This window comes from Dendrobates tinctorius, unplaced genomic scaffold, assembly GCF_039654945.1.
Source record: "Dendrobates tinctorius isolate UK_male_01 unplaced genomic scaffold, ASM3965494v1 ptg000154l, whole genome shotgun sequence".
Lineage (NCBI taxonomy): Eukaryota > Metazoa > Chordata > Amphibia > Anura > Dendrobatidae > Dendrobates > Dendrobates tinctorius.
Window position 1 is genome coordinate 8,044,708 of NW_027361821.1, and position 22,665 is coordinate 8,067,372.

General features: G+C 42.0%; 1 protein-coding gene across 2 annotated transcripts in view; it reads left to right on the plus strand.

The window, feature by feature from the left end:
* The first annotated feature begins 7,242 nt into the window (after positions 1-7,242).
* The window catches only part of GRIA3 (glutamate ionotropic receptor AMPA type subunit 3), a 483,632-nt gene continuing 468,209 nt past the window's right edge, over positions 7,243-22,665 (plus strand). Inside the window, exons 1-2 of one of the 2 annotated variants that reach the window (XM_073547601.1) lie at positions 7,243-7,851; positions 8,749-8,907. In XM_073547601.1, coding sequence (XP_073403702.1) covers positions 7,761-7,851; positions 8,749-8,907 — 250 coding nt within the window. In that variant the 5' untranslated portion in view covers positions 7,243-7,760. The remainder of the gene's footprint in view (positions 7,852-8,748; positions 8,908-22,665) is intronic. The other variant, XM_073547600.1, reaches the window with a different exon arrangement.

The window sequence follows — 22,665 nt, forward strand, 5'->3', positions numbered from 1 at the left end:
CTTTTACCTCCTCAACCATTTCCTCCCTGTTTATAAGGATTAGATCCAAGGTAGCAGTTCCCCTTGTTTTCTCCCTTACCTTTTGGAAGATAAAGTTGTCAGCAAGAGAGGATAAGAATTTCCTTGACCTGTTAGTTTTGCCTGAGAGAGATTCCCAACAAATGTCTGGATAGTTGAAATCTCCCATGACAACTATGTCATATTTTTTGGAGAACTTGGCCATTTGATGCATAAAGAGTTCATCCAAAGCTTCAGCTTGCACAGGCGGCCTGTAGTAAATGCCTACAATGGTGTCCTTTCCATTGTTCTGTCCTTGTATTCTTACCCAAACAGTTTCCACAGAACTCCCAGTCTCTGAAGCTTCAATCTCTGTGCAGATATACACGTTTCTAACATACAATGCGACACCCCCTCCTCGTTTATCAAGTCTGTTTCTTGCAAATAAGTTGTATCCTTCTAGTCTTGTATTCCAATCATGTGTATTGTCCCACCAAGTTTCAGTGATTCCAATGACATCATATTTCTTTTCCTGTGTTAGTAGTTCCAATTCTCCTTGTTTGTTGCCCATGCTTTGTGCATTAGTATAGAAACATTTTAGTTTGTGATTGGTTTCTCTTTCTCCAATATTTTTATTAATTAGATTCTTTCGTCTTTGTTCTTCCTTTCCACTTCTAATAGCAGAGTTCTCAATAGCATTTGTCAGGTGTATGGCTTTTTCTGGTCTTTTGCTTCCCTTCCCATGTTGTTCTAGTTTAAAGCTCTCCTTACAAGTGTAGCAAGGCGACTTCCAAATACATGCTTACCAGTCTTCGTAAGGTGCACCCCATCTCTAGCAAGTAGTCCATTGTATAAGTAGTTCACTCCGTGATCCAGAAATCCAAATCGTTGCTGACGGCACCATCGACGTAGCCAGTTGTTCACCTGCAGAATCTTATTCCACCTCCTTGTTCCATGGCCATCCACTGGGAGGATGGAAGAGAAGACCACCTGCGCTCCCAGTTCTTTCACTTTCTTACCTAAGTCTTCAAAGTCTCTGCAGATGGTTTCCAGGTCATTTCTTGCGGTGTCATTTGTCCCCACATGTAGTAGCAGGAATGGGTAGTCATCTGTAGGTCTGAAGAGTCCTGATATCCTGTCAGACACATCTTTAATTTTTGCACCTGGAAGACAACACATTTCTCTTGAAGTTATATCCGGTCTGCAGATAGCGGCCTCAGTTCCTCTCAACAGGGAATCCCCCATGACCACCACTCTCCGTTTCTTCTTCACAACATTTTTCTTTCTCCATCCAGGAGGACTCTGAAGGCGTACAAGGTTGCTGCTTGTTGGCAAAGTCTTATCCTGATGTATTTCTTCATTGTTTTCCTGCGTGAGAGCCTGGTACTGGTTTCTGAGCAGTATGGGTGCTGACTGCCTCCTGATCCTCCTGCTTCTCTGGGTCACATGTCTCCATTCCTCTGTTTCTTCAGGTGCACTTCGAATTTCTTCTCTTTCTGTAACATGAAGAGATAATTCTGCTCTGTCCAAGAACTCTTCACCTTCCTTAATGATCTTCAACGTAGCTAACCTCTCTTCGAGATTTTGCAACTTTTCCTCCAACAGGGACACAAGCTTGCATTTGTGGCATGTGAAGTTTGGCTTTTCCACTGGTAAGTCTGTGAACATGTAGCAAGAAATGCAGCTCACCAAATGGCTCCTGGCCTCTTCCATCTTGAGATTTCTTAAAAACGATGAAAGATGAGCCCAGGTTTCGAAAACCCCCAGATAAAATTGGCGAACCCCAAGAAGCGCTGAAGACTCTTAAGATCTCGGGGTTGCACCCAATCCACAATGTCCTGCACCTTCTTGGGGTCCATGCGAAAACCCTTACCGGATACAATTAATCCCAAAAAAGACAATTCTTGCACACCGAATACACATTTCTCCAATTTGGCATACAGATGATTTTCTCTCAGTCTTTGGAGAACAGTTCGTACATGTTCCAAATGAGAATGTTTATCAGAGGAGTATATCAAAATACCATCTAAGTAGATAACGACAAAACGACCAATGAGATCTGAGAATACCACGTTGATGAAATTCTGAAATATGGCGGGGGCGTTGGTAAGACCAAACGGCATGACTAAATTTTCAAACAGTCCCTCGGTCGTGAGGAATGCAGTTTTCCATTCATCCCCCTCTCGGACCCTTATCAAATTATATGCCCCCCGAAGATCCAGTTTAGAAAACCACTTTGCCCCTGATAGTTGGTTACACAAATCGGGAATCAACAGAAGGGGGTACGTATTCCGTACCGTAATCTGATTAAGCTCCCAAAAATCGAGACAGGGACGTAACCCGCCATCTTTTTTCTTTACAAAAAAGAAACCTGCCGCCACAGGTGAGACTGAAGGACGCATGTGTCCTTTGCGCAGACTTTCAGCAAAGTACTCCTTCATAGCCAAGCGCTCAGGACCGGACAAATTAAACAGACAGACTTTAGGTAATTTAGCCCCCGGGACCAGCTCAATAGCACAGTCAAAGGGTCTATGTGGAGGTAACGTCTCTGCCTCGCTTTCGGAGAATACATCTTCGAAGTCCTTCAGGCATTCCGGAATACCTTCCAGCTCGACAGATGATACAGACACAGATTTAACAGGTTCAACCAACAGTGCGGATTTATCACATAACTTAAAATCATTAAACCCCCATTGAACAATTTCCCCCGTTTTCCAGTTAATAACTGGGTTATGACGTTGTAACCAGGGCATGCCCAACATCAACCCTGCAGGTAGATTATCTAGAACAAAACAACTTAGGTTTTCCACATGAGTAGTGCCCACTCTGAGCGAAAACAAGTCAGACATAAAGAGAATTCCCTCCTTAGTGAGGGGAGAGGAGTCAATGGCCATCACCTTGATCGGAACCTTGAGTCTAACTGTCCCTATCTTACAGTGTGTGACCAATTGAGAGTCAATGAGGTTAATAGATGATCCGCAGTCCACGAAGGCTGTAGAGGAAAAAGAACTACCGTCCACAAACAGTTCCATATGCAGTAAAACTTTAGAAAATGAGGAAAAGGGTACCTGAGGGTCTGAGTAGTCTCCCCGTTGACTACCCAGACCTAGTCGTTTCCCGCCGACCGGGTTGAAGACGGGCAAACAGGACACTTCCTTTTCCAATGTCCTGTTTTACAGCAGTAAAAACATAACTGCTTGTCCTTCCGGCGTTTCCTCTCTGTATCCTTCAGGGAGAGGGCGCCTACATCCATGAGCTCAGGGGCAGTCTCTTTTCCACTGGGGAACAATGGTGTTTCCACCTGCATCACCCCTCTGGCCCACAGCCTGCGGTCCATCCGGATGGCCTGGGTCATGACGTCCTCGAGAGAGTCAGGTGGGGGATGTAACGCCAAGGCATCCTGCAGCCGCTCGGACAAGCCTCTGCGAAAGAGTCCTCGGAGTGCGGCGTCGTTCCAAGAGACCTCTGTGGCCCAGCGGCGGAATTCAGTACAAAACCACTCAGCTGAGTGTTTCCCCTGACAGACGCTCATCACTATGTCCTCTGCAATCGGACTCGGTCAGGCTCATCATAAATGTGCCCGAGGGCCTCAAAGAATGCATTCACAGACACTCTCTCAGGGGCAGTGGGAGGAAAGGAGAAAGCCCAAGCTTGTGGGGACCCTATTAACAGAGACATAATTTCCCCAACCCTCTGACTTTCGTCCCCAGAGGAACGTGGTCTCAAACTAAAAAAAAGTTTGCACCCCTCCATGAAGACCCTGAACTCCTTTTTGTTTCCAGAAAAAAAGTCAGGCAGTTTAACAGGTGGTTCTGGGGACACCAAAACAACATCACTCGCCCCAGCCCCCAGAGACCCAGCAGCTAGAGCTCCCCGCACTGTTTCACAAACCTGCTGCTGAGAACGAGCCAGAGCTTGCTGCTCCAGGGATAAACCCTGAAACATCTGACTCAGACTTTTCATCTGGTCAGCCAGAGACTGTATGGGATCCATAACTCTCTGCATAAAAAACCCCCCAAAAACTTAATGGTCAGTTATAATGTCAAGGGTCCTGAAAGCGCCAGCGTACAGCCTCCGCTAAGCAGGGACTCACCCACACCGTAGGGACCCCTGGGGACAAGAACAGCTGGAAAATAAAGATGCACAGGAACTGAATGCAGAAGTTTAGCAAGCCGGCACAGGACCTACGGTCATGTGAACGGTCATGTGACTGCAAAGGGGCGGGGCTTAGCATCCTGCTTTCATAGAAGGTAGAAAACTCAAAGTCAGGAAAAGCGGGAGTCATGCACAGTACAGGCAAGCGAGGTACAGAAGGGATAAGCAGACGGGAGGTCAGACAAAGCCAAAGGTCATACACAAGATATCAGTAAAGTGCCAGGGATGAGACAGAACGGATAGTCAGGGCCAAGCAGAGATCAAAACTAAACAGACGTAGAAGGTACCAAGCAGAATCCAAAGCAATATCCAGAGAACAGACCGAGTCATACACAGAGAATCATACAACCAGAACACAGCACAAACACACTCAGGGGTCACCACACAATGCCAAGGCGAAAGTATAACTGACGGGGGATGGGGGCTTCCTGAGGCTATAAGAAGCCTCCCCAGAACCAATGAGAGGCCACCATAATATGTCCCAGGTGTGCAGGTGAGAGTCTGCACTGAGGTCAGAACATTAACCCCAGCAGTGCCGGTCACCCAGCACTGGTATCATGACACTTATATACAGTACAGTATGTGTTAATTAAACTATTCATTTTTTTGTTTTTGTTTTTTTGCCTCCTCTACCTTTCTGTCTCTTTATATAGTGATCATTGTGCATAAGTTGTTAACCAGCTATCTCAGACAATGAATTCCATATTCGCCTAAGCATGTGTTCATAACTCCCCCATAAAACTTGACCAACTTGCCCCTCAGGGTTCTAGAAAAGTTGGGTGACAGTGATATAAAATTGCAATAGTGAACATAGTCTAAATATACAAACAATGTATTGGATCAGCGATGCCCAGGTTTTATATAATAGATATTCCATTCATCACTGTCCAGCAGATATTGTTCCCAGACAACAGAATGTCCATCTGTCCAGTTATGTATTGATAAATGTGCAACTCACATCATAAAATAACTAGTCAGACTAACTATCCAGAAGCTTGGAAAAGTATTGTGAGAATCTGTAAAGCTGTAATGGGCAAATTTGACACTTTATGCAGTGGTACTGTAACTATTCAATACTGTGGCAAGGCTAGACAGATTTGTTATTCAGGGCACTGGAAAAGTAGGATATCAAACCATGCAAAGCTTTATTAGAAACAGCAGAATACTGACTATACCTGTAGGAAATTCCTGTCTTCACTCCCACATTATAATGTAGCTTCAACAACCTAGGAATCCCAGGTAACTTGTAATGGTATTTGCTCACCAATTCTGGAGATTTTTCTTTATGTGTTTAGGTGTAAGTATTGACTTTGAGGTTTTCTGATTTCCTGCTTGGGACCTTCAGCATTGTCTAGTAGGTACTCATACACATTAGAACATAGACCGGACAGCTATCTTGGTAGATGTTGGGGGTAAAGAAAGAAAGCTGGGGCATGTTGGAATTAAACATGCCCTTTCCATGTTTTCAGGATAATATAGATAAGACACGACCAGAGTTAATTGAAGAGCTCAGCTTACAGTTATTTAAACGTGTTGTCCAGCACATTTCTGTTGATGGTTCATCCTTAGTATAGGCCATCAATCAATATCAGGCCAGTGGGGATGCAACACTCAGCTCCCTGCCGATCAGCTGTTCCTGTGGATGGAGGCAGCCCCATGTGATAAGTTGTGGAGTGGAACGGCACAGCGCCATCAAATGTAAAGTGGTTGCAGCGGGGTACAACAGATCCAACCCTATTCTTTCATATAGGGGGCAGATGTGCAGTATACAGCCGTGAAAACTGTACAGTTGACAGAGCTGTGGCATGCAATTCTGCCACTGATTACATCTGGTCACTGCCAGCACTGGTAACAGCTCATCATTGTGGATGTTGGGTGTCACACCCTAATCGATCCGATGACCTATCCTAAGAATCCACATAGTACTGTATAATGACAGACTTGTATCCTAAGGTTGGACAACCCCTTTAAATGTGTCCATTAGAGTAAATTGACCTAAGAACCACCTCTTTTCGGAGTTTCCGGTTTCAGCAGTGACATCATCCTGGTGTTTCCTGCTTACTTCAGCATTTTTCCAGCCAAAGATGGAGAAGGCTAGAAAAGAGAAACTCCTTCAATGCCTGAAAGATTTTAGCAAAACTGCTTGTTCCTGCAGCTTATTGAAATTCTTGCACACGTATTTACTGGAGTCATTTTTATATATGTATTAGATTATGTTTTGAAATTCCTGAACACCTTGAAGCATTTTATGACGCAAATATTACGCTGAATATTTTAATCCCCTGATTAAATTAGTAATCATCTCCCGTGGAATCAATATGTTGCAATACTAAAATATATGCAAAATTTCACATCAAAATTCTAACCTTAGAACGACAACTTTGATTCCTACAAAAAGTATATAAATTAGAAGCCAGCTCCTCCAGACAAGTCTGGAGCAGTCGGAACTACAGATGTGAAGCTCAATCAGGCAGCACAAATGGCATAATCATGTAAATAAGCAAAATATATTGATTCCCCAGATATTAAAGATGTGCTTTATTGGCTGCATTAACTTACCAAAATATAATCAATTCAGATCAGTAAATTTCATTTCCACGGTACTGCAGAATTTCAGTTTTTCTGCCCACCATAACCACAAATAGTGTCCCGAGTGAGGACGTCTGGAGTTAGGTGCAGACATAGCATGAGCTGATGGAAGTTTTATTACAGAAATGGGTTTGGAATAAATATCTAAGGTACAAACATCCATCCTGGTGGTGCTTGATGTCCTGGTGCCTACATGCATTTGAGTAATGTATAGAAGAAAGCAATTCTGCATATATTACAGTTACAATGTTTGCAAATAATCTATCAAATAATGAAATAATGTAACAATATCTAAGATACAGTTGGTGGAGGCACATCTGCTGCAGATCCAGACAACATCAAGCTTTTTACTTGTCTTTAGACTCATCTCTCATGTGATTACATTAATAAAAAAGGGGGTGATTCGCCTTGTGCTTACATGCTGGCACAGCAGAGATATCTGCAGGAGGGTGTATGGACTCCTGATGCTCCTGACACATTTCCTAGGTGGGGTGCTGCAAGCTCCTGGGACACTTAGCAGCATTATATTTTGGGATGATGGAGAGGAAGGAGACCTACAAGCTGTGTTGTCCTCAGTAATGAAGGGGTTAGCCTTCGGTCCACGTGAGGCTTGTGGAGCTTCTATCGATTCCATCTCCTTGTAGACAAATGCAGAGCTTGTGCTTTGCAGTCGTGTAGGGGCTGCAGTGAGGCTGAGCTCAACGATGCTGCTTTAACTCAACGTCAGATCAAGTTTGATCAATAACCCCCCTACCGGTCCAATTGGAGGAGCCTTATTCATCTGATCTTTTTTTTTTTTTTTTCCTTTCTCACTCCCTTTCTCTCTCTCCCTCTCTCTGTGTTCACCACCATCTTTGGGAAAAGTCCCCTTGATTTTCTATAGTGAGAAAAGGGGGCTGATTTGCAGCTTTGCAACCAATGGAGCTGTCCATGGTGCTGCTGTGAAAGCAGAGGGACTGGGGCAAAGTGCTGAATGCCCAGGCTGTGTCAGTTTCGTTTTAGAAATTAAGGCTGTGAAAATGGGACCAAACGAGCTCCAGACTGTCTTCCTATTGCTGCTAAGCCTTGCAGGAGAGACCTATGGAGGATTCCCTAACACTATAAATATAGGTAAGTGCTGATTGTAGCCTTGTATGCTGTAGTATGTGCAGATCCTGCATGGGGATGCATGCTGCCTTTGTATTTCACAGCAGTAACTGTATGCAATGTGCAGAAGGTAGGGGCTTGCATCATGCTCCTAATGTCCTGGAATCGCAGGACTGTATCAGAGCATTGCCCAACTTCATGCACTGTAGGATTGCCCCGGATCTTTTACTCTCATGTAACATGACTGTCATTATTCGGTTTCTTCCATGAGCCCATAGTATGCAGCAGCTTCCCCTGATTGTTCTTGTGTCCGCTGGAAATAAAGAATCAGACAGAATGCAGATACAGAGGGAGATTAAGGCATACTGTACACATAATATGGGTTGAGTCACTGCAGCTTTTTTTATTATTATTACTAAAGTAGCAAAGCATCTATAGTATATACTGTAGAGCTTAATGTGGATTCAACACACTGCAGAAAAAGTTGTGGAGAGGAATGCTTACACCAAAAAAAACCAAAAAAAAAAAACCCAAGAATCCGCTCAGAGCCTGCTCTTTGTACTGGGAATGTGAGCATAATGGGCAGTATGTAAAGAAACACACAGCCTTCCATTCAGTCACATCTTGTACGCTGCTGAATAGGTTCGCTCGTCTGGTTCTTGATGGAAGCTGTAGAAGAACTGGAGTCAGCAAATTGTATTAAAAGAAAGGCAGGGAAAAAAAGCACTTGCTGGGCTTAGAGCAAATGTATCCCTTAAAGGGAAATGTCCCCATTACCAATTAAAGCCAGTTAGAGTTTCCATGAAGCGGACGTCATTTGGTCAATCACGTTATGTATGCAATATCATAGACCAATGTTACTTTTCCCGATCTGACTTTTTTTTTTTTCTGTTTCCGTCCTTTTTTTTTTTTTTCTATTAGGTGGACTTTTCATGAAAAACACAATTCAGGAACACAGTGCATTCTTATTTGCGGTCCAGCTGCACAACACCAACCAGAATAACACAGAGAGGCCCTTCCAGCTGTTTCACAATGTCGATCACTTAGACTCATCCAACAGTTTCTCTGTGACCAATGCTTGTAAGTACCCGCAGCTTCGGTGATGCATGGCACGATGGGTGTGCAGAAATATAATTCTCTCTATAGCTTTCCTTACTATAGATACTGATGTACTATCAGGTCCTTGTATGGAAAATTCAATATATTTTGGCAATAGAAGAAATTTTTTTTGATGCTCTTCTTGACAATCCGAAAGTAAATGATTAATGAAAGTGAGTTTCAGTTCAATTTGAGATTATTACAGAAATGATATATTTCCATGTGTTAGAAGCAATCTAAATTTTATCTCAAATGTTGACACATTAATAACCAAAGTAGTCTGTAAAGTATAATCTCGCTCTCTCTTTCACTGTCTCCATCTATATCTTTATCTGCTGACATGACCTCTTTTTCTGTTTCCTCTTTCTCTTGGTCTCTCTCCCTTGTTCTCGCTCTTCTTCCCTATATCATTTTTTTATGTTTCTGTCTTTTCCCCTTCTGTAATAGTAGAGAGGCATTGCTGGTTATCTGAGGATCTAATGCAGCACTTTCAAAGTCTGGACATGAATTAACAATCACTGGGATCTCTGTGCATTGTCAAATAGTGAAAATTTCTCATTGGTTGGAAACCTAGTGCTATAGCATATGCTGGGGAAGGTTTCACGTGTGAAGAATAGCAAGACATCATAGTTATATTGCATAGTATTTAATGAGCTCTTCTCTGCAGTGCTCGTTTCTCTTCTGTGGGCCACATGAAATAATAAGTATGCTGGGGAAATAGATATGTGTGGAGTGTTGCTGAACATTGTCCCGTGGGAGAAAATATATATTAGGGTTTATATAATGTAAGATATATATGTTTCAATTTTAACCAGACAACATACCCAGGATGTGACTGTGCTGCAGTGGATCAGAGCCAACAACAAAAGCCAGATGTTGGCAGTGAGCGATTCCTTCCGATTGATCAAAGTTCTTGTTCCTTCTACAAAGTCCAATGGTACTGAGCAGTGTAAACTGTAGTAATGGGGCATTCCAGCCCCAAAACCTAATTAACCAAGATACTGATTGAGAAGTACTAAGTGCATCATATCTATATGATATCTGATTAGTGCTACCACAAGAGGCTACATGGACATTTTCTATGAATTGACTATTTTACAAGTCTTCTATGAATTCACTATTTTACAAGTCTTCTATGAATTCACTATATTACAAGTCTTCTATGAACTGACTATTTTACAAGTCTTCTATGAATTCACTATTTTACTATGCTTCTATGAATTCACTATTTTACAAGTCTTCTATGAATTCACTATTTTACAAGTCTTCTATGAATTCACTATTTTACAAGTCTTCTATGAACTGACTATTTTACAAGTCTTCTATGAACTGACTATTTTACAAGTCTTCTATGAATTCACTATTTTATTAGGCTTCTATGAAATCACTATTTTACAAGTCTTCTATGAATTCACTATTTTACTAGGCTTCTATGAAATCACTATTTTACAAGTCTTCTATGAATTCACTATTTTCCAAGTCTACTTTTCAAAGCTATTTTAGCTAGAAAAAAATGATCTCTCCTATTTTGTAAAATCAACTTTGTCCTCCTGCCACTGCCCCATGGATAATTAGGTTTTACCTACGTGGTAATGAAATTTCTGCAAAATTCTGCTAAAGTTCACCCTGGTTCTGTATACGTTTTATAATCTATTGCTTCCTCTTCTTCTTCTTCTTCTTCTTCTTTATTTTTTGGGAATGAATGTCATTTCCATCAAACACTTTAGTTCCTTAATCCTTAATCAAAGTAATCCCTTCAAGAGGTTGGCTTTGCAACGCCATTTCTCAAATATCAATGAATGGATTAAACCTAAATGCACAAAGGCTTTTACACATAGTTTTCAGTAATTGATTTCAATGAACAATATTTCTTTATGGAAATAAAGCAAATTACACACGGAAAGCAATGTTATCTAACACATCTCGGTGTAGAAGGCTAATTAGAGAGCTGAAAGGTGCTTGATGGGGGTTCGGAATTAAGTAGATATGTTTATATTTCTGTATTGAGAAACGATAGAAAGAAAAATGGTGAAGAGAGTGGATGTTTAGTGCTAAATGCCTTCTGAACCCAAATTAGAAACCCAAGTAGCCAAGTAATGAATCAGTCATGCCGAGCCTGATCGGAGTTAATATAAATGTTCAGGGTGTCAAATCAAATGAAAACCAATAATTTTTCAGATGTCAGAAAGCTTTTACTTCCTAATTCCCAAAAGTGAAAGGCTTACCCAGCATGGAGCCACCTAAAACGCCAGTGTGTGTACTCAGCAGAGGTGCAGTGCCAAGTCATCAGTGTCAAATTTACTCAGCACATTGTATCAATATCAATTAATCTGCTCTATTTAGCTCTTAATGAGTAAAAAATAAAAGGAAATAGAATGGTTCATTCAATTCTGGCGGGGTCATCTGGACATGATTGACAGGGCTGCTAGGATGATGTAGTTTGCTCACTTTGTGCCTGTTAGAAGAAATCACTCTTCTCGAGATTTAGAGGGCTCCTGCTTTCAAAGTGATGAGTATGCCAAGAACGTCCTGCAGTGGTGCCACAGAAAGCAGAACGGATACAATTTATGTCATTTTAGTCTTGGAGACACTCTCTGTTTCTTGACAAATAACTCTCTTATCCCCTTATGTATATAATGCAGCTGCTACAGCGGTTTGTCCTTGAATTCCACACTGGTCTAACCCGGTATCACATTATTACATAGCTGAATTAAGACTTTAGTGGATGGTTGTAGATATATTTTCCAATAAGACAATTTGTCCCTATTGCTTTAAAAGGCAATGGCACTACAAAGTGTTCCCCTTTAAGGCCTGGGCCATGCTTCAGTCAAAATTAGAATGAAAATGTTACGTAAGTGAGAACAATAGCACAAATCTTGTTAATGTAGTTAAGTATTACTGATCTACTGATCTTCGCTTTTAAACATACAGATATACCCACATGCATGCACACCGACACATAAGCACACAGACACACACATACACATATATACAGTATATATATATACATAGACATTTATATGTACACTGTACGCACAAACTCACAGACATGCACCCAGACACATGTACACTCAGACACATCTAATATATAAAGCTCAAAGTGTGTATGTATGTATGTATGTAGGTATGTGTGTATGTATGTGTGTGTGTATGTCCGGGATAGGCATCCGCACCATCGCAGCTACAGCCACAAAATTTGGCACAGTTTCACGTCTGGACCCCGAGAGCATCCTAAGCTATGTTGTGAGGTGAAATTTTAACCCCGCGCGTTCCAATTCACCAAACAATTTTGCCCCTATCTACATACTGGGGAAAAAATATGTGCGCGTCAAGCCCCACCCCTCATTATGATGTCACAATGGTTGCCATGGCGACGCTGATGTCATCATAGGTTGCAAGCCCTGCCGCCGCTCATTATGATGTCATAATGGTTGACTATGGGATGGAGGATGTGTGATGGGTATATGGGCACTAGACTATGGGATGGAGGTTATGTATGACGGGTATATGGGCACGGGACCATGGGATGGAGGATGTGTGATGGGTATATGGGCACTGGACTATGGGATGGAGGATATGTATGATGGGTATATGGGCATGGGACTATGGGATGGCGGATATGTATGATGGGTATATGGGCACGGGACTATGGGATGGAGGATATGTATGACAGGTATATGGGCAAGGGACTATGGGATGGCCGATATGTATGATGGGTATATGGGCACGGGACTATGGGATGGAGGATATGTATGATGGGTATATAGGCACAGGACTATGGGATGGAGGATATGTATGATGGGAATATGCTAGTATATATATATACATGTATATGTACACACAGACACTCAGACATGCGCAGACACATATACACTCAGACACACATATATGTACACATAGACATGTATATGTACACACAAACTTCTCAGACATGCACACAGACACATACACATATACACTCAGACACACACATATAAATATATATATATACATAGACACTTATGTGCATACCCAGACTCACAAACATGCACACAGACACATACATTCTCAGACACACATGTACAGTATGTGTAGATATACATAGACACTTATGTGCACACACAGACTCAAGGACACACACAAACATGCACAAATACACACACACAAACACTTATATATACAGAAAGACACACATAGGCACACATACAGACAGATAAACATACACATACAGACTCAGAGATAAACATGTAAATATATATATATGCATATAAATATCTGTGAGTCAGTGTGTATGAATGTTGAAATGTTTGTCTGTGTGCATGTGTGTGCAGGGGCAGACACTGAAAAAAGTGGGCCCCTATGCAAGAACGATACATGGGCCCTTTGCAGTCCAATAGCTCATTAGAATGGACAATTCCACCTGTTTTGGAGGTGGTGTTGTGCCCTCTTACTTCTCGGGCCCCTCTGCAGGTGCACTTACATAGTACATAGACACACACATACGTACACACAATCATAATGTACATAGACACACATCATATGCACATGATGCACACAGGTATACAGATATGCTCACACATGTACACGCAGACACCCGCATGCACACATCCATACACATCCCCCCTTCTCTCTCCGCAGCATAGAATGCTATCCATATCCATTGACCCGCTTATTTATTAAGACACATGATTTTGTCAATACTTTACACTGATGTCATTTGCAGACAATCAAGATGCAGTAGATGCATTGGGCAAATAGAAAATGGTGTTGGTAAGTTATTGCAGCAATAATAAGGAAGGTGTTCCACTGCAGCTGACAACGCACTGCAAGAATTAGCGTGAATCATGTTAAGGTTCCATAGATCAAAATGTATTGAAATCAGCCTTCTGTGTTTTTCTGCTCTGCTGTTGTAGTGCATTCCACTACATCTCCTCTGCCTCTGCAGTGTCAGCTCATTAGCACACAGATCTCATATCCACTCTCTGCACTGTCATTGCAAAAATTGCTGTTGTATGTATACCTTTACAGTGAGCTATGCTCTTGAATTACGCTCTGTTTGCAAGTCACATTAAGGGGGAAGGAAAGCAAATGTAACCTTAGGGTTATCTGCTGCAGAATATTGCTAACAAAGCATTAGTACAGATACTATTTTGTTCATTAATGTTGGGGACATAGGCATATTAGCGAATTGGAAATGTAAGAACGAGAATGGGCTTCTTTCATCCAAAAAGAGTTGGCAAATGGTGCACGGTCTGCAGGGCAGGATTGGATGATGACGTCATATTATATTTGCCTTCATTGGAACCTTATGATGGTTTCAATATTAGTTAGATGTGTGTAAAGAAATCCATTACATGAGCTTGCATTTTAGTGTGATTGAATATTGTCAAAGTAGCGGTATGTACCACAGGTGAACATCTGCATGGAGAACGTATGGTCTGCTTGTGTTTGCATTGGCTTCTTCAGGGTACCCTATGAAGTTTGCCCTAGAATGTATATGTGGTTTTAAGAGTAAAAAAATGTAGAATTTAAGTTCCAAACTGATCTCTGTACTTAGATGTGCATTCTTCATTTTGTTCTTGCTCCTATAGTACCAACATCTTCCATAGTGGTTTGCCAAGAGAGGCATCACTCACATGACCTGTATGCAATGGGGCTCACATTTAAATTTCCCAATTTCGCTCTCACAAATACACTAGTGCCAATATTACTGAAAGCCATTGCTATATCTGTATATGATTAGAATGTGGGAGGAATGGGGTGAAGCTATTAATTAGAGAAACCTATGAAAGCTCAAAAAGAACATACAAACCATACAGATTTTACTTAGGTAAAAACCCTCTGATTTACATCAACACAAGGACAAATTTGGGGGCATTTTTTTACTTAAAGGGACTCTGTCACCATGTTTTTACTACCTTCTCTGAGAAGAGCATAATGTAGGCTAAGAGGCTTTGAGTATAGCAATGTATCACTTAGTTTACAGGTTGCAGCAGTTTTGATACAATCAGAGTTTTTAGATGCAGCATGAATATAGCTCAGAAGCTAATCCTCCCCACAACAGGCTCTGTATGTACATTGTCTATTGACAGTGAGCTGCTTATCACAGGAGGGGGTGGAGTTGGACCAGTGCTCACGAGGCCAATTAGTCACAGCAATGATAATGTCATAGTGATAAAGCCTTTGTTGCAAGTAAATAACAGCATAAAGCTTGATAAGTGACACATCTTTGAAATCTATGTTTCAACCCCTACATCATCCTGTCCTCAGATTACATAGCAAAAACCTGTTGACAGATTCTCTTTAAATGAATGTACTTTGGGCTTTTACACATTTTTGTAATAGGACAATTTGCCTTTGTATTACTGCAAATTATATAAAACATTGCCAAATATGTTAAAGGGGTTGTCCGGGCTTTTCACATAATCTCAGTGCATATCTGGGCTGCAGAAAGCTGACAATAAGTAATTTACCTTCCGTGGCCAGAATGCAGCGTTTGCTAGATATCAGCTCTTGCTTGTAATAAAAACGTCCTGGGGGTGTGTTCTGGCACTGAAATGAGAACTGGTCATTTCCTCCTACTCTACTAAAAACATGGCCTCTATAGCAACAACCCCACCCTCCATAGCAACAGGGCCTCCCCGACCACATGAACAAGTCTAGCCCTCCTCACACAGTAACAAATCCTCCCCCTCTAGCAGCCTCAGTGCAGAGAGCAGGACGACCCAGCTGCTCCTCCCCCAGACACACGCTGAACAGTGATCTATGAAAAGTGAAATTAGTGAGGAGGAAACGACCAGTTCTCATTTCAATGCCAGAACACCCCCCCTGGACGTTTTTCTTACAAGCAAGAGATGATATCTAGCAAACCATGCAAACTGGCCACAGAAGGTAAATTACTTATTGTCAACATTCTGCAGCCCAGATATGCACTGAGATTATGTGAAAAGCCCAGACAACCCCTTTAAGGTGGTTGTCTTGTGTTAGTTTTTCAGTAGTGATGATGCCTTTGGTCTAAAATGTTAATCATGCAAAACAGAAGCCGCGGAGACACCATCACGTGTTTCTCAACGCAAGCAATGACCAGCCAGGTCTTTGTCCGGGAAGGAACAACCACGGGAAGGGCAGTCTCCAATGAAGGAAACCACCTATGCCAAAACATGGTATCCATCTACATACAGCTGTTTCGGGGTATTGCCCCTCATCAGTGTGGAGTAGGAAACTGGCTGGTAGGAGCAATGCCTAGTAAAAAGACTATGAAGAGGAGGATGAATGAACTCATGGAGATCAACATCCGACACTGCGGAGACACCATCACGTGTTTCTCAACGCAGTGATTCTAGAGCACTGCCCCCATCCCTTATGGGAAATATGCAAAACATGCAAAACAGAAGCCGCGGAGACACCATCACGTGTTTCTCAACGCAAGCAATGACCAGCCAGGTCTTTGTCCGGGAAGGAACAACCACGGGAAGGGCAGTCTCCAATGAAGGAAACCACCTATGCCAAAACATGGTATCCATCCACATACAGCTGTTTCGGGGTATTGCCCCTCATCAGTGTGGAGTAGGAAACTGGCTGGTAGGAGCAATGCCTAGTAAAAAGACTATGAAGAGGAGGATGAATGAACTCATGGAGATCAACATCCGACACTGCGGAGACACCATCACGTGTTTCTCAACGCAGTGATTCTAGAGCACTGCCCCCATCCCTTATGGGAAATATGCAAAACATGCAAAACAGAAGCCGCGGAGACACCATCACGTGTTTCTCAACGCAAGCAATGACCAGCCAGGTCTTTGTCCGGGAAGGAACAACCACGGGAAGGGCAGTCTCCAATGAAGGAAACCACCTATGCCAAAACATGGTATCCATCCACATACAGCTGTTTCGGGGTATTGCCCCTCATCAGTGTGGAGTAGGAAACTGGCTGGTAGGAGCAATGCCTAGTAAAAAGACTATGAAGAGGAGGATGAATGAACTCATGGAGATCAACATCCGACACTGCGGAGACACCATCACGTGTTTCTCAACGCAGTGATTCTAGAGCACTGCCCCCATCCCTTATGGGAAATATGCAAAACATGCAAAACAGAAGCCGCGGAGACACCATCACGTGTCTAGGCATTGCTCCTACCAGCCAGTTTCCTACTCCACACTGATGAGGGGCAATACCCCGAAACAGCTGTATGTGGATGGATACCATGTTTTGGCATAGGTGGTTTCCTTCATTGGAGACTGCCCTTCCCGTGGTTGTTCCTTCCCGGACAAAGACCTGGCTGGTCATTGCTTGCGTTGAGAAACACGTGATGGTGTCTCCGCGGCTTCTGTTTTGCATGTTTTGCATATTTCCCATAAGGGATGGGGGCAGTGCTCTAGAATCACTGCGTTGAGAAACACGTGATGGTGTCTCCGCAGTGTCGGATGTTGATCTCCATGAGTTCATTCATCCTCCTCTTCATAGTCTTTTTACTAGGCATTGCTCCTACCAGCCAGTTTCCTACTCCACACTGATGAGGGGCAATACCCCGAAACAGCTGTATGTGGATGGATACCATGTTTTGGCATAGGTGGTTTCCTTCATTGGAGACTGCCCTTCCCGTGGTTGTTCCTTCCCGGACAAAGACCTGGCTGGTCATTGCTTGCGTTGAGAAACACGTGATGGTGTCTCCGCGGCTTCTGTTTTGCATGTTTTGCATATTTCCCATAAGGGATGGGGGCAGTGCTCTAGAATCACTGCGTTGAGAAACACGTGATGGTGTCTCCGCAGTGTCGGATGTTGATCTCCATGAGTTCATTCATCCTCCTCTTCATAAAATGTTAATCAAGCAGAGGATCATAGCCATAATCCCTTGGAAAAAAGGAATCCAGTAGGAAAGGGAACATAGTGCTCCCACATGATTAACAGTTTAGAGCAGTGGTATCATTGCGCAGCAGACCCGGACTGTGAGCTCTCTGATGCTGCAAGCAGAGGGAGCTTTGCCTCTACAGCATCAGATGAGGTCAGCAGCACTGAATCCAATGATCTTGCTGACTTCAGAACAGTGATTTAAAGCTATGTAGAAAAGAAATTGTCAGCACAGTTCTCCTTGCTAGGACACTTGCCACTACTTTTAGACTGCAGTGATGACCGTTTAGCTAGGAAACCATCAACTGAGTTGAATTTGGTCATAATAAATCCATAAATCAGCTGAAAGATCATTCAGGAAAGTTGAAATAAGGGTTACAGACCTTGTTGTCAGATGAGTTCACTCCATTCTCATTTTGCAGCTAGCTGTGCACTGCGACACATAGAGTTTGCAGAGGGCAAACGGTCTGAATGTTTTAATAATACCCTTTCACAAAAAGGTTTTACAGCCCAAAATACCAAAATTTACGTAAATATCCCAAGGTTGTCCGTGGTCTTAAAAAGAGAGCAGTGCATCATGTACTTATCATGTAATTAGAAGCAGGGGCATAAGTAGAAGAAATGGGACCCCCCAAAAAAACATATACACAATGTGAAGTTGGGAGTGCTCAGAGCAGCTGCAAAAGGTCATAAAACACAGCAAGCCAGCTGATTTTCTGGAAATACTGGCCATGGTAGACAGCAGTGATGGGCAGGCTGCCCGGCAATGTTCTTTCTAAGCCTTTGTAGCAGGGCAGTTAGGGACGTTGGCATTGTTCCATCTAAGCCAATTAACACAAATCCAATGTGGCTTAGATAAAGGTCAACACTTAGTGAATGCAAGTCTATGGGTCCATGAAAAAATTGGTCAGCACTCAGATGGCATTCATGTACTGTCAATTTTTCACTGACTGATAGTAGAAAATTACAAACCTTAACCATTTTTTTTAGATTTGAGAAAAACAGTTGAAACGCTGATCAAACTCTCATGGTAAAAAGTGACACTGTGACCAAACCCTGATGACACTGATTGATCAAAAACACTGACGAAACTCAAACAGATTCTGAGCCCTGAGGTTCTCAACATGGGGTCAGAGGTTTGTTAGGGGTCGGTGCTAGATTGTCATACGAGTAAGTACATTCTATCTAAATACTGATGGTCTCTTTCCTGCAGTGATCATTAAATGAACGTCAGATAGAATAGAGAGATCTGAGCACCTGAAACTGTACAGCTGCACATTTCTCTTCATGACCAGTCTGAGACATTCAGGAGTGCTCTGCCTGGTGAATAATTCCCTTAGGTCTTGGTCATTTTTCGTTCTTTTTGCTGTAGGCTTTTCCTACTTGACTTTCAAGAAATATAACTTTTTTTCTTTTATTATTTGTGTTACCTTACTTATTTGTACACCTGGAGGACTTGAGCATGCTTGATCACTTGGACAATACACTGTATTACCTTGGTGGCAGGGCGTCTTAGATGTAAGAACATAACAGACACTAAAGGCCTATAAAATGCTACTGATTGCCATGACAACATTACTGGTACCTCAAAAACCACTTAAACAACTTAAACCACTTTTTATGTTGGCACCTAAGAAGTTACGCTGTTGTAATAGTAGCTTACTATAATTGCTGTGGTTGCAGCTGAGAGTTGGTTGAATAGCGCAGCCAACATCCACTCCAAGCTTCATACTGTTGCTAAAGAAGAGAACTGGAAGTGGATATAAATAACGAGAAGTGTGCAAAAAAAATGAATCCCTATAAACAACAATGCACTTAAAGAGGTTGTCCAGGCTTGAGATTCAGGCTTACAGTCACTTGAAACCCAAGTAGAGTGACTGCAAACTTGAACCCCAAGTCTGTACAACTCCTTTATACATAGTAACATAGTTATTAAAGTTGAAAGAAGACTTTAAGTCCATCTAGTTCAACCCATATCCTATCCTAACTTGCCCTAACATGTTGATCCAGAGGAAGGCAAAAAAAACCCATGTGGCAAACAGTAAGCTTCACATTGGGGAAAAAAATTCCTTCCCGACTCCACATACGGCAATCAGACTAGCTCCCTGGATCAACGCAACACTAAGGAAACTAGTGTATATACCCTGTAATATTATACTTTTCAAGAACGGCATCCAGTCCCTTCTTAAATTTTAGTAGGGAATCACTCATTACAACATCATACGGCAGAGAGTTCCATAGTCTCACTGCTCTTACAGTAAAGAATCCGTGTCTGTGATTATGCTTAAACCTTCTTTCCTCCAGACGTAGAGGATTCCCCCTTGTCCCCGTCACAGGTCTAAGAGTAAAAAGATCATTAGAAAGGTCTTTGTTCTGTTCCCTCATATATTTATACATTATAACATGATCACCCCTAAGCCTTTGATTCTCCAAACTAAATAACCCCAAGTGTAATAACCTGTCTTGGTATTGCAGACCCCCTAGTTCCCTAATAACCTTGGTCGCTCTTCTCTGCACCCGCTCCAGTTCAGCTATGTCTTTCTTATACACCGGAGACCAGAACTGTACACAGTATTCTAAGTGTGGTCGCACTAGTGACTTATATAGAGGTAAAATTATGTTCTCCTCATGAGCATCTATGCCTCTTTTAATGCATCCCATTATTTTATTTGCCTTTGCAGCAGCTGCCTGACACTGGCCGCTAAATGTGAGTTTGTCGTCCACCCATACTCCCAGGTCTTTTTCAGTGACTGTTTTGCCCAGTGTTTTACAATTAAGCACATAATTATACATCTTGTCCATTCAACCCAAGTGCATGACCTTACATTTATCCCCATTATAGAGTAATCATTGTTAGAAAAGTGAAATAGAGAGGAAACAGCAACAAATACAGATATTCTGCTGCAAGTTCACCAACGGCCATCTCCTGTCTCAGTAATGCAACAATCTTTCTTCACTGAATACAACTTTTACCTGTGAATTGAGAATTTTGAAAATGAAAGATCAGTCCATGAGGAAAAAGAAGCAAATTTCTCTGATAATACATATTACAAAGATTCTTATTTTCATGTTTATTATTGATTTATGAAATGCAAATTAAAATGATGGTGTTAGGCACCGGGATACTCCCACTGCACGGGATGGATCATAAACCTTGTCTGGTGCTGTGGTCTCCCATTCAGGCTCAGCTGCTGGGATGACTACTCAGCACAGACTTTGGTCCTAGAGCTTTGTCCAGGCACATGCTCCTTTTGTACTTGTTGCTGGCCCTCCAGCTAAGTCTATGGTGACTACTAGTTTACATGAACAGCGCTGTGCTCTGGAGTCAAAGTCCAGATTTCACCCTACTGAGCATGACCATGATATGGTGCCTTCCCATTGGTGCTTGGACGTCAGGTGCTCTGGTGATGTGGCAGCTTCAGATTGGTCCTCAGGCAAGGTCCTGTCTGTCTGGACTTGAGCAATGTATAAAAGGCTCTCAATGGTACACGCCTGTGCACTAGTATCTTGTGTGTTTGGTGAAAACTATACCACCCTGTGTGCACGTGTGCTGCTAATAGCACTGCAAGTGTTTTTCTAGACAGGCAGTGTAGGATGGGAACTCCCGCTTGAACTTAGCACCTGCACTGGGCGTCCTCAGGCTCACGTGCTAAAGCACACCATGTGTGACAGAGCAAGTTCAACCACCATCTTAGAGTTTCTTTGGGGGTTTTTAGTTATGGGGTCCCTAATTAGTTTTTGGTTTCTATGCGCCTGTGCAGTCTAACAGGGTGTAGTCCTTTGTGCGTTGCTTTCTAGTACTGCTCTATGGTGTAACAGAGCTTGGACACTGAGTGATATTTAACTCAGTGTGCTTAAAGTGTTTTCTCTCAGCCTTGCTCCGTCATTGTACTATCTGCAATTTCTCTATCACCGCACGGTGGACCCTGGGTTGCGAACACACCTTATTATTATTATTTCTTATTTGGTGCTTTCCGCCAATCCTAACAGATGGTTACTCATTAAGCAAAGTTGTAAAAAAGATACGAGAAATAAAATTCTCCCTAACGATGTGAGAGACTGATGCAGTCAAATAGAAAATGATTGCTTCAAGCTATTGCTACTAAAGTTGGTTATACACATCTTCATGGGGTGTACTTAATTTTTTAACATACTGCTTCTGCATATTGGCTTAGTTTTTAATAAATAAGTAATGACATGCTTGTATTTTTTACATGCTGTTGTTCACCTGAGGTTATATCTACATAATTTTAAGACTTTTTAAGGACTAGATGTCCAGATATTTTTTTGTTATGGTCTTAAAGGTAAAACCATAGAAATCAAAAATGGTGTAGTTAGTGTAGATAGATAGATAGAGAGATAGATGGATTACAATTACAGTAGTTATAATGACTTATCATTATCTCTCTGAATCTATAACATTTATTATGGAGTTTGCCCCTTTGTGAACATAACAGCTTCCACTCTTCTAAGAAGGCTTTATATAATATTTTGGAACCTGTAAGAATTTTAGTCCAATCATCTAGAAGAGCATATTTGAGGTGGGACACTGATGTTGGATTTGTCTTGCAATTTCCTTTGTAGTTCATTCCAACAGATTTTGATGTAGTAAAGTTTGGGACTCTGTGAAGCCAGTCAAGTTCTTACACACCAAAATCGCATACAGTAACAATGTCATTGTGGATTTTGCTTTGTGCGCTGAGCACAATTGTGCTGGAACAGGAAAGGGACTTCTGCAAACCATCAGGAAGGTGATATTCTCTGGTCTTTCACCAAACCGACTCATCCATCTGTTTAACTGTTAAAAAAAAGTGTATTTTTTTACTTCACAGAACTTGTTTGAACTGCTTCAGAGTTTAGTGGTGGCATGGATTACTCTACCTAATGTATTGCTGGCATTGTGCTTGGTCATG